At 54.9% G+C, this 11,574-nt stretch overlaps 1 protein-coding gene across 2 annotated transcripts; it reads left to right on the top strand.

The window, feature by feature from the left end:
- Positions 1-1,110: 1,110 nt before the first annotated feature.
- PGAM5 (PGAM family member 5, mitochondrial serine/threonine protein phosphatase) lies at positions 1,111-9,445 on the top strand. Of its 2 annotated transcripts, none has more exons than XM_047696866.1 (6): positions 1,111-1,352; positions 4,406-4,584; positions 5,922-6,047; positions 6,156-6,244; positions 6,369-6,499; positions 8,471-9,445. In XM_047696866.1, exons 1-6 carry the CDS (start codon positions 1,162-1,164, stop codon positions 8,619-8,621), a joined length of 867 nt encoding a protein of 288 aa, XP_047552822.1. In that variant the 5' UTR covers positions 1,111-1,161; the 3' UTR covers positions 8,622-9,445. The 2 variants fall into 2 exon arrangements, with proteins under 2 accessions (XP_047552822.1, XP_047552821.1); XM_047696865.1 differs by having other exon boundaries at positions 1,112-1,352; positions 6,366-6,499.
- The last annotated feature ends 2,129 nt before the right edge of the window (positions 9,446-11,574 follow it).

Below are 11,574 nucleotides of genomic sequence, written 5' to 3'. Positions count from 1 at the left end.
CGCTCAGGTCATGATCCCGGGGTCCTGGGATCGAGCCCCACATCTGGCTCTCTACTCAGCGGGGAGCCTGCTTCCCCTTCTCTCTCTGCCTGCCTCTCTGCCTGCTTGTGATCTCTGTCCATCAAATAAATAAATAAATAAAATCTTTAAAAATAAATAATAAGTTAATTAAATAAAATAATTTTTAAAACAAAGCAAAACAGTTAAGATAGTAAATTTTGTTATATGTATTTTACCACAGTTAAAGGAAACCTGCAGAGGTTTCTCAGTTCACTTAAACTAGAATCCTAAGTTCTATCCGCAAGGCTCCCTCCTCCACCTGCCAGCTCCTTGCAGCCTCAAGGTTGGGACTCTTTCCCGCGCCTCCGCAAGGAGTGGTCCCACCGCCGCCCTGACCTACCCATGATCTCACACACCCCGCAGCAGGCTCACACACCAGCACGTGCACACTCCCCAGCCCCCGACCACATGGCGTGGTCACACACACACACACACACACACACACACACACACACACACACGCCCCGCGGCCCCATCTCTCTCACGCAGGCACGCCCCATGACCGGATCTCTCTCTCTCACACACGCCCCATGACCCCGTCTCTCTCTTGCACATGCCCCATGAGACACACACACACGTCCAATGGTCCTGTCTCACACACGGCCCACAGCCCCGTCTCGCTCGCGCTCGCTCTCTCTCTCTCTCTCTCTCTCTCTCACACACACACACACACACACACACACACACACACACACACGCCCCGCGGCCCCGACTCCCCGCCCGATCCTCCTCTGCCCACGTCCCCGCCGGCTCAGAGGCTCCCGCTGTGCCCCCGAAGGTGGGTCCACACGGGCAGCGCCGGGCAAACGGGTGGCGCCGCGCCAACGCTCGCTGCTCGAAGGCAGGCCTGACTTGCACCGGGGCCCTCAGCACAGGACCCGGGAAAAGGTCTCGGAGCCGTCGCCCACAAAGCCTCTTCCACTTCGCTCCCGAAAACTCTCTGCGGCCGGCCGGGGCGTCCCCAGTCCCGCGCGCTCCGGGGGCTGGACTTCCGGCCCCGCGCGGTCCGCAGGACGGAAGCCGTACCTGAGGAATCGTGTCCCTCGCGGCGCGCCGTCCACCCGTGAGCGCCTGCGCAGGGCCGGCGCGGAACAGGCGGGCATGGCGTTCCGACAGGCGCTGCAGCTGGCGGCCTGCGGCCTGGCCGGAGGCTCGGCCGCCGTGCTCTTCTCGGCGGTGGCGGTGGGGAAGCCCCGCGCGGGCGGGGACGCGGAGCCGCGCGTGGTCGAGGCGCCGGCGTGGGCGGGGTCCGCGCGCCCCGGGCCGGGCGTCTGGGACCCCAACTGGGACAGGTGCGGGGGCCGCGGGTGGCGTCGGGAGCGCCAATCGTCAGCGGTGGGAACTCTCCCGCGCCCCTGCCGTTCCGTTCTATCCGATGTGGTCGGTTCTGCGGAGGGGCAGGCGGGGCAGGCTCGTGGGCGGATTTCTCTTCCGGATGTGGCCGCGAGGCTGGCGGTGATCGGGGGTACCCTCGACCCCTCTTCCGAACCCAGGCCGCCTCGCCTGTCCCAGAGGGTCCTCTGGGGGAAGGAGGACGCTGGTGCCTGGGACAGTGCCTGGCACGCGGGGCGGTCCGAGGTGGTCGCTTTCAGGCGGGGACAGAGGGTCGGACTTGCGTGTAGGCGGTCAGCCTGGTCTCCCTCGCTTTTGGGAGCGCTGGGATTGGAGGATGGCGCGCTGACCCCAGCCCTGCCTGACAGGGAGAGACGGGGGACATGCGGCCGGAGGTGAGAGCCTGGCCCTTAAAGGGACCGCTTTGCAGGGAAGATGTGCAGGGACATGGCTAGACATCGTGTTAGGAACGGGAACCTCCGGGTCTTGCTCAGTGCATGGCTGCAAGCCACATGTGCTTATTGGGAAGTGGCACTTGGGATCAGGAAACAGTTTTTAGTATTATTTGATGTTGATGGATTTAAATTAAAAAAACAAAACAGTGCGGATTTTTAATATTATGTGTTGAAGTGATAGTATTGTTGAGGCGTTGGATTAAATAAAGTGAGTTTTTGAAATTTTACCTGTTCCTTTCTAGTTTTTAAATATGACTTCTTAGAAATTTTGAAGTCCATAGGTCGCTGGTATGTTTCTATTGGACAGCACTGCTCTGGAGTCTGGGAGTGGCCCTTGTGCGATGGTTTGCCAGGTCCCAGCTCCTCCTTCCTACTTACTCTGAGTGAGGGGCAAAGAACTAGTATTCACGGGCAGCCTAGTTGTATCAGGAACTTCATAGGTATTCTTTGTTTTTGTTTTTAAGATTTTAATTAGTTATTTGACAGAGCAAGAGAGCACAAGCAGGGGGAACAGAGGGAGAGGGAGAACCAGACTCCCCGCTGAGCAGGGAGCCCCATGTGGGGCTCAATCCCAGGACCCTGGGATGGGGACCTGAGCAGAAGGCAGACGTGTAACCATCTGAGCCACCCAGGGGCCCCTGGTAGTCTTTGTTTTAAATCTTAAAAAAAAAAAATCCTGGGGCGCCTGGGTGGCTCAGTGGGTTAAAGCCTCTGCCTTCGGCTCAGGTCATGATCTCAGGGTCCTGGGATTGAGCCCCGCATCGCATCGGGCTCTCTGCTCAGCAGGGAGCCTGCTTCCTCCTCTTTCTCTGCCTGCTTCTCTGCCTACTTGTGATCTCTGTCTGTCAAATAAATAAATAAAATCTTCTAAAAAAAATCTTACGATAGTTTTAGATTTATTGGAAAGATGAGAGTTCTTACATACTCTACCCCTGATTTACTCTGCTACTAACGTCTCATAATGCTAGTACAGTGTATTCTTCACAATCGGTGACCTGATACCTGTATGTTATTATTGATTGATATTCAGACTTTTTTGAGATTTCTTCCGTTTTCAGCTATTGTCTGTTGTCTCTTCCAGGATCCCGCATGACAGTTAGTCATGTGTCCTCAGGCTTCTCTTGGGTGTGACAGTTTCTCAGACTTTCCTTCTTTTGATGACCTTGACATGTTGAGGAGTGGCACTCAGGAATTTTATAGTATGCCCCTCAGTTGGGATTTGTCTCTTTTTCTCATGATTTGACCAGGGTCATACTCTCTTTTTCAAACATCAGTACAGTCTTCTAAATTTCCTCGGTTTTTGGTGTTTTTGTTTTTGTTTTAAGGTTTTATTTATTTGAGAGAGGAGAAGCAGACTCCCTGTGGAGCTGGGAGCCCTATTTGGGACTCAATCCTGGTACTCTGGGATCATGACCTGAGCCGAAGGCAGCCGCTCAACCGACTGAGCCACCCAGGCACCTCGTTTTTTTTTTGTTTTTTTTTGTGTTTTTTTTTTGTTTTTTTTTAAGGAAACAGATTCATTCTGAGATTAAAGGATGTAATTGAAGTAGCACTGGACTCTAGCTTTATTGGTTGCAGCCAACACACTGTATTTGCTCACCAAGACTAGGTTTATGAAGGGGGAGGCTGTCCGTGCTGGAAAGTTCCAGAGCCTTTTCGTGGAGAACCTCATCGAGTCTGGACTCCCTGTGTCTGTGCCCGTAGTGCCCTGGGCTCCAGTGTGGCATCTCAGCCTGTATTAGGACACCCCAGGCTCGCCCAGCAGGACCCCTGAGTTGCCACTGTTCCCTTGAGGACACTCTTTCCCTAGTTCTGCCCATCCCACAGACCATTAGCTTTTATTAATTTCAGTTCTGGGAGCTACCAGACATGCCTGTCTTCATAAGATCTGGCTGTTTCTCAGCATCGTGGCTGCTGGTACCCCTCGCCCTCACCCCCCACCATCCCCTCAGCTCTTCAACCTTCCAGAAGTGCCATCCAGTAGACTTTTCATGATAATGGGAATGTTCTCTTCTTTGCTGTCCAGTGTGGTGGCCACTATCCCATGTGCTACTGAACCATTTCAGATGTGCTTAGTGTGACCAGGGAAATAGAGTCAGATTTTTAATTTTCATTATTTTGAATTTAAGTAGCCACATGGCCAGTGGCTGACATTGGACAGCACAGTTGTGGACTCTGCATCAGCGAGGCCGTACTGGCCTCGTGGGTCCTCCCCCAGCCACCCCTTCCTGTTACCTGGTTTCGTTTTCAGCACATCACTTACCACCAGGTCTTTTAATCAGTCTCCTCACTAGAACACAAGCTGCACAAGGGCCTCGCTGCTCTGTCTCGTTCACTGTCTGCTCACCCAGAACAGGCCTGGCACTCAGCTCTGTGTGGTAAATGGGATGTGGTCCGAGAGGATGCACTCTCCGGGGCCAGCGGCAGAGAGCAGAGTGCAAAAGGGCAGGTGTTGTCCCTGCACTTTCCCAGGATGGAAATACTGTCTTGTCAGAAATACTCAAGGCTGACTTGTGAGCGGGGATCACAAGGACACGCCTCTCCTATTTCAACATTAGGCGAGAACCACTGTCCCTGGTCAACCTGCGGAAGAGGAACCTGGACTCTGGAGAAGAAGAACTGGCGTCCAGGCTGGACCACTGCAAAGCCAAGGCCACACGACACATCTTCCTCATCAGGCACTCCCAGTACCACGTGGATGCCTCCCTGGAAAAGGACCGCACTCTGACGCCCCTGGGTACGTGCTGGGGCTCAAGCCCCAACTGACACCCATCCTGGTGGCGCTGGGCCCCTTTGGACCTGGGTCAGGAGCTTGGCCAAGATTCAAGAATTGTCATTAACAATAGGTCATCAGCCTAACTGACATGAGACAGGCACGGGAAACATCCTCAACTTTCAAAAACAGATGGTGGCTCTCACGATCAGATCCGAAGCCCGGTGGAGGCGTTCCTTGCTCACGCCCTGCTGGTGGCACGCCGTGTGCACCCCGTTTTGCTTGACCTAACTTGTTGCCGAAGATCCTTCTGGCCAGCACTTGCAGATCTCCTTACAGCCGGCTTCCTGATGGTAGAGACCGAGCGGCGGCGGCTCCGGCATCTCGCTGCGGAAGTGCTACTCATTGCCGAGTCTTGCCGCCCGCGTGGCGCTGCCGGGCGTGCCCGCCGGCCACAGTCTCTGTGCCCGCGTGCAGGCCTATCTTCCCAGGAGAGGAAGCACAGGGCGGGATGAGATAGAGTTTAAATTTGTAAAGATTCCTGTTGTGTCCGTACTGAAAACCCAGACGGTCGAAAGCGTTTGGCGGCCCGTTCTGCAGCTTGCCGGGCGCCCCCAGTGCCCTGGGTGCCGAGTGCACGTGTGAGCAGCGCAGCCTCGTCCACGGCGCTCCCGCATGCGGCTGGCACTGACTGGCCCAGGGCATTGTCAACTAGATTCTAAGATCTATGTTTGAGAAGAAGGATTTGTGTTTGCACGAATCCATACTTAGTAACGCGGAGGCCGTTGGCATCTCTGATAATGGCATAGCTGGTGGGTCAGTGGTGCATTGCAACCCAGTTTTAGGACAAAATTGCATAAAAGGGGCATGAGGGACCCAGAAATAGTAACAGGACCCTCCCCAGACTTCAGTCATCTTCAACCTTGGTCATTGTTTTAACATTTCTTCTCTGTGGGGCTGAAGGTAACTGCGTCATTGATTTTACCTGTTGAATGCCTGCCCATGCGGGAAGGCCCAAGCCCCAGGAGGGTCTGCCCACCTTGTACCCCAATCCTCTTTTTTTTTTTTTTAAAGATTTTATTGATTGATTGATTGATTTGACAGAGATCACAAGTAGGCAGAGAGGCAGGCAGAGAGGAGGAAGCCGGCTCCCCGCCCAGCAGAGAGCCCGATGTGGGGCTCGATCCCAGGACCCTGACACCATGACCTGAGCCGAAGGCAGAGGCTTTAACCCACTGAGCCACCCAGTTGCCCCTTGTACCCCAATCCTAACGGTACTTGATAAGGACTGGAGTATTTGTGAAGTAAACAAAAGACGGACTCCAGCAACATGTAATTCTCCGGTGTTTTTCACCTTCAAGGTCGTGAACAGGCGGAACTAACCGGGCTCCGACTTGCAAGCCTGGGGTTGAAGTTCAATAAAATTGTCCATTCGTCCATGACCCGAGCGATAGAAACCACTGATATCATCAGCAAACACCTGCCAGGTGAGTGCCGGGCACCCCCGGGTCCCTGGGCGGCAGGACTGAGAACGGCAGAGGGCCCTGGGCAGCTTCTCCTGAAGGGGCAGCGCTGAGTCCCTGCTTCTGCCACAGGAGTCTGCAAGGTCAGCACAGACCTGCTGAGAGAGGGCGCCCCCATCGAGCCCGACCCTCCCGTGTCCCACTGGAAGCCGGAGGCTGTGGTAAAAACCCCCCTCCCCCGGGGAGCATCCCCCACTGCGCCCCCTCGGCCCGCTTCCCCACCCCCTCCACCCGCGGCCTGCGCGCCGCCTCCGTACTTAAGGTTCCTTCCCCTGCCCCCAGCAGTATTACGAAGACGGAGCCCGGATCGAGGCCGCCTTCCGGAACTATATCCACCGGGCAGACGCTAAGCAGCAGGAGGACAGTTACGAGATCTTCATCTGCCACGCCAACGTCATCCGCTACATCGTGTGCCGGTGAGGGCGACCGAGGGCTCCCTGCCCCACCTTCCCTCCTGCCAGCCTGTGCGCCGGCTCATCTGCCCAGGAGGCCCCCATCAGCCTTCTGGCGAAACGTCTGTTCGCAGTTTTTCACCATGATGCCTGTTTGGTGGAATAGCACAGACGCAGCCCGCTGGTGCCAGCACGGCCTGGGGTGCCCGAAGCCAGTGGCACGGTCCGGGTGACGCTCGCGTGGTCACTTGGTCAAGGCCCTGGGTGCTGGACCTCAGCCACCGCACTGTCATGTGTTCCCCCTCGGGGATTGGCGAGCGTCTGGGGAGACGGTGCAGATCCTCTCTCCCTCCAGTTTGTAGCAGCTGGATCTAGCCCGTCAGTGGGTCCCGCCGTGACAGAGGGTGCTTGGCTAATGATGACTTTGCGTTTGCTTCATCCTGTCCTCATTCGTTAATTGAGGGTCTTCTGTGAGAGCTCACTTACTCTCCGCTCATTCGTCTACAGGATCACGGACTGGCGGATCTGTGTTTGGCACTGTGGGCTGTGACCCATCACCATGTTGGTCACTTCGCTGCTGTCTCCTGGGCCCCTGGAAGGAGGCTGCAGTGTCCTCTGGACCTGCCTCACTTCCCGGCACTAACGCAGCTTCCAGAGCCCCCATGAGTGACACCTGCCCTGAGTTGCACACGTGGGCCAGCGGGCTGGAGGCAGCTAGGCCCGCTGAGTGCTATGTATTTGACCGAAGCTCAGTACAAAATTTGAAAGGGCTGAGACCCCAGCCACCCTCCGGATCCATTAGGAAGCATGTGTCAGGCATTTTAACAGCTGAGGGATTTCCCCTTCTTGCGTGACATGTCTGTCAGTGGCAGGACAGGACACAGCCTGCTGGCTGGCCTGTGGCACTGTCCAAGTCCAGACTCAGGGTCCCTGCTCACTGTGCTTGACCCTTGGGCCTGTCGTCAGGGCTGGGGGCGGGGGGCACGTGCACAGCCTCTGGTGAGAAGCCCAGGATATCCAAGGCGGGGTCTCGGGGACCCAGGAGCCAGGCTTCTCAGGTGCTCACGGGGCTCTAGGCCAGGTGGAGTGGCTGCTGGGGAAGAGGCGTGGGCCTCGGACGGGGCTCCACACCCTCCAAATAAGTGCTCCCGGAAAGCCGACCTCAGTGCTCCTGCGCTCGGCGCACACTGTCCCGGTTTGCTGCTCTGGGCATCTTGCGTATGGAAACACCATGTTAGAACACACCCTGGGACAGGCTGACCTAAGCAGCCACTAGAAGGGACCCCCATGCTGAGAACACCAGAAGAGTTTGGGGACTTGGAGTAGAGGTGACCTGTGTGCCATAAAGGGCTAGAAGGAGCCAGAGCATCCCCGTCACGATACGTGAGGACGCTGTGGAAATGGTGAGGGAGAGAAGACTTTAAAAAGCAGCATGAAGGTAGTTGTTCCCGAGGTTGCAGGGTGAGCCGTGGGGATGCCCCTCGTCCATGTAGACATTTAGGGCACGAAGGACGTCTGATGACTCGGGGAAGCCGTAATGGTACTGGGCTTTTTGGCAAATACTATGCCTAGAATGTGCATCTGAGAGCAAGGAAAGGCTCTGGGGCCCCGTTCCTAGGGGAGAGTGGGTCCGGAGCGGGTCTGCTCCGTCGCCCGGCCCGGCTGCCCTTGCCCCCTTTTGGTGACACTGGAAGTTCAACCCCATGTCCTTGTAAGAAGCTGGGGATTTCTGACCCGCACGCTTGAGTTGGGTGGATCCCCTGACCCAAAGAGGGGCTGGGCCGCCACCGCGCCCCTTATTTGGATGGGATGGCGTCAGCCCAGCAGCTCCTTTCTGAGAAACCCCTTGCTTGAAAACCTTACCTATATGGGTCCCAGCCCCAAGAAAGTCTGCTCCAAGTTCTTAACAGGGGTTGGGGGCCGTTAGCGTTGTCCCAACCCCAGCCCGTTCTGGTGGCAGAGCCCCCTGTTCTAGCATGTTCTTTCTCTTCCCAGGGCACTGCAGTTCCCTCCAGAAGGCTGGCTCCGCCTGTCACTCAACAATGGCAGCATCACCCACCTGGTGGTCCGGCCAGATGGCCGAGTGGCGCTCAGGACCCTTGGGGACACGGGGTTCATGCCTCCGGACAAGATCTCCCGCTCCTGAGGGCTGCCCGGAGGCCCTGCTCTCCTCAGTCCCCCCGTGGCTCCCGCGGGTGCTGCCGAGGACACGGCTCCTTCCCCGTCTTCCCTGCGCAGGCTGCTCGGCGCTCTTGCTGCACTTCTCCAGGAGGATGCTGAAAAAGTACCTAAAATGTGGCGTTTTGGTCTGTCCTTCCGGCCCAGGATGGAAAAGGGAATTGTTATGAGCTGATCGGCCTGATTTCTCTCTGGCGGTTTTCTGCCTTGTCTGCCAGGACGAGGCTTCACTCTTGCTGTCTGTGGGAACCACGGTTGGTCCGCACGGGCATCTTCGCTCCTGACCACACTTGGCCACGCGAGCCCCTCGAGGCTGCGAGGAGGAGGGGCTGCCAGCGCTTCCATTCAGAGCTTGTCTACATTCTTCTCCTTTCTTGAGACCCTTTTATCACTTTAAATATTTGTCAACTATAGATTCTCCTCATCTGGGTTCTTGCTTTGATAACCCGTTTCTCAGTCCGGACTCCTGCACCTCTGGCACTGTCGGGCCTCTCCCAGCGCCCCGCGGTGAGGGAGGTGGCTGGGTGGTGATCGGACAGACGGCAGGGTGTCCTGTTCCAGTAAAACCCTCGCCAGCTCCAACTTCGCCTCTGGCCGTTCCTCCTTCATGCTTATGGATTAAACTATTTAGATGTGATGTGTCCATCCCAAATACTGTTAACTTAGGAGAAACTACAATTTCTATGAAGTGGTTGTGAACATTTTCTGCAGTCAGTGAAACTAATTAGGACATTTGATCCATTCCTCTGTAACTTTGGAGATAACTGCAAATAAATGTTTTATTTTACTGATTTTTCAAAGTCGTGATTGTAAATATTTTCAAGAAAATAGGAAGCCATGCTGTGCACCAGACAGCAGCCCCAGAGCTGCTGGGACGGTTGCTGCTGCAGCAGAAGGCTCTTTGCCTCGGTATTTTGTGGTCTCAGGGTTGACGGCTTCGCAGGGCGTCTGCCCACCAGGGGCTAAGGCCCAGACCCAGGACAGTGAGCCAGAGAAATGGTTTTCCACAGGCACCCGCCATGCACTTTCTAGAAACTGTTTTGACAAGCCAGGCGCTGTGCCAACTTCTCAAAGCACAGAAGTAACAGGCACTACACCTCTGACCTCAAGAGTGAAGGAGGCCCAGGAAAGCAAGGGCCACATGTCCCACTGAGCCTAAGACCTGGACCCTCGGACCCAAATGCCTGAAGGTGGAGGTGGCAGGTCCCCAACTCCCTTCCCTCAAGGGGTTTGCACAGTTGTCTCACTTTACCATCTTCAGATCTGACTTTTTCTTTACTTTTTTTTTTCTTTTGAGAGAAAACATGAAAGGGGTGAGGGGCAAAGGGAGAAGCAGACTCGCTGCTGAACAGGGAGCCCGATGCAGGACTCGATCCCAGGACCCTGGGATCATGACTGAGCTGTAGGCAGTGGCTTAACGACTGAGCCACCCAGATCTGCCTTTACAGCAGCATTTCACTTGATGCCGAGACGCAGGGCAGCGTTCTGGAAACAAAGTGAGTCCACATGGGGGGACGCAGCCAAGGAGCAAAAGCGGGCGCTGACCTGGGTCACAGGGGCCGGTACCGCCCGGTACCAAGACGGAGGCTCGTCTGAGGTGGGACAGATGACTGAAAACTTGTGTCAGCAAAGTATCCTAAGTTTGGCCAAAAGGAAGCCTGCAAGTCAGGAACCTGTGTAACATGAGGGAACTGGAACTGACGACAGTGGGAACAGAGTAGCCAGTTCCTATTTGGTTGTGCTATTTATTCCAAAATATTTTCTTCTGAGACAGTCAGGTAAGGAACTAAGTGCTGTCTGCAAAACAGAAAATCCTTACAGGTTTTGTACACAAATGCAAAATGTCAGTGTCAGACAAGAAAAGTGCATGCCTTGAAGAGCCCAGCAAGGAGACCCAACTCAAGGCCATGGTGCAGTGAGCGATGACATCTGAAGTCACAGCCTGTCACGGCGGTAATCCCACAGACCGCCGATCCCTCTGAAAGCTGTGAAAGTTGCTGGAAACATCCCAGAATTAGTCGAGAGTATTTGTCTGTGGTCCCTGCTGTTCGGGTGAAGAAAGATGTGACTGCCGATTGACTGGTGAGCTCGTCACGGCCTCCCATCCCTGGATGTGCACTCCGCTCACCTGTCCCATCCCAGAGGCTGCTGCAAGGACACGGCCTTGAGATGGTGAGGTGGGGCTCAGCCAAGAAGGGCTTCCACGTAAACTCTCCGGATTAGGAGGAGGGTGGATGCAGGAATCTATTCATCTGGCCACCAAGACAAGCCTCGTATGTAAAGTCTTCTGCTTACTAAACCTGCCACCTACTAAGCTGGAGTGGCCTGGCCCTTTCCTTAGTCCCTTTCTGCCCTCTGAATACAGGGACCAGGTTCAGCTCCAACCCGGGAGACTTCCAAAACGGCTGCAAACTGACACCTGCCCCATAAGGTGAGAACTCATTCTATAACAGCCTGGTGGTGGCTATCCCCAGTCAATGACCAGGGGACTTTCCTGCGTCCCTTGTGCCTGGCACCAGAGCACCACCCCACTGTGGCACCTCTTTGGAACTAAAGTTACACGCCGGTTGTTAACATCACAGGAAAGGTTTTTCATTTCTGAGGGCAATTATGAAATTTGTGCTAGCTTAAATTAAAGTTCAAGTCTTTCAAGACCGTGTTAGGTATGAAAGGGGCCACAAAACAGCATTCGCCACTATCGGATTAACGTATTGCTTCATTACAACACTACCTAAGATTTTACTAAAAACAGCACTTTGCCTAGCTGCCCACAAGAACAGTTTTTCTGAAAGCTTAGAATTATTACCACATGGTTTTAATAATAATTTATTTCATTAAGTAGTTTAAAAATTTATTAACTGGGGCCAGGGCCACCTTATATAAACAAATGGACAAACAGGCAAAGATAACCTAAACCTTCA

This window comes from Lutra lutra, chromosome 12, assembly GCF_902655055.1.
Source record: "Lutra lutra chromosome 12, mLutLut1.2, whole genome shotgun sequence".
Classification (NCBI taxonomy): Eukaryota; Metazoa; Chordata; class Mammalia; order Carnivora; family Mustelidae; genus Lutra; species Lutra lutra.
Note: the sequence above shows the minus strand (reverse complement) of the source record. Positions and strands in the feature narration are given on the sequence as shown.

Excerpts from the sequence above, each read along its gene's own strand:
- PGAM5 (XM_047696865.1), top strand. The coding sequence starts at position 1,162 with ATGGCGTTCCGACAGGCGCTGCAGCTGGCGGCCTGCGGCCTGGCCGGA. Across the intron at positions 1,353-4,405 it reads TGGGACCCCAACTGGGACAG|GCGAGAACCACTGTCCCTGG; the intron begins GTGCGGGGGCCG and ends TTTCAACATTAG. Across the intron at positions 6,048-6,155 it reads CATCAGCAAACACCTGCCAG|GAGTCTGCAAGGTCAGCACA; the intron begins GTGAGTGCCGGG and ends CTTCTGCCACAG.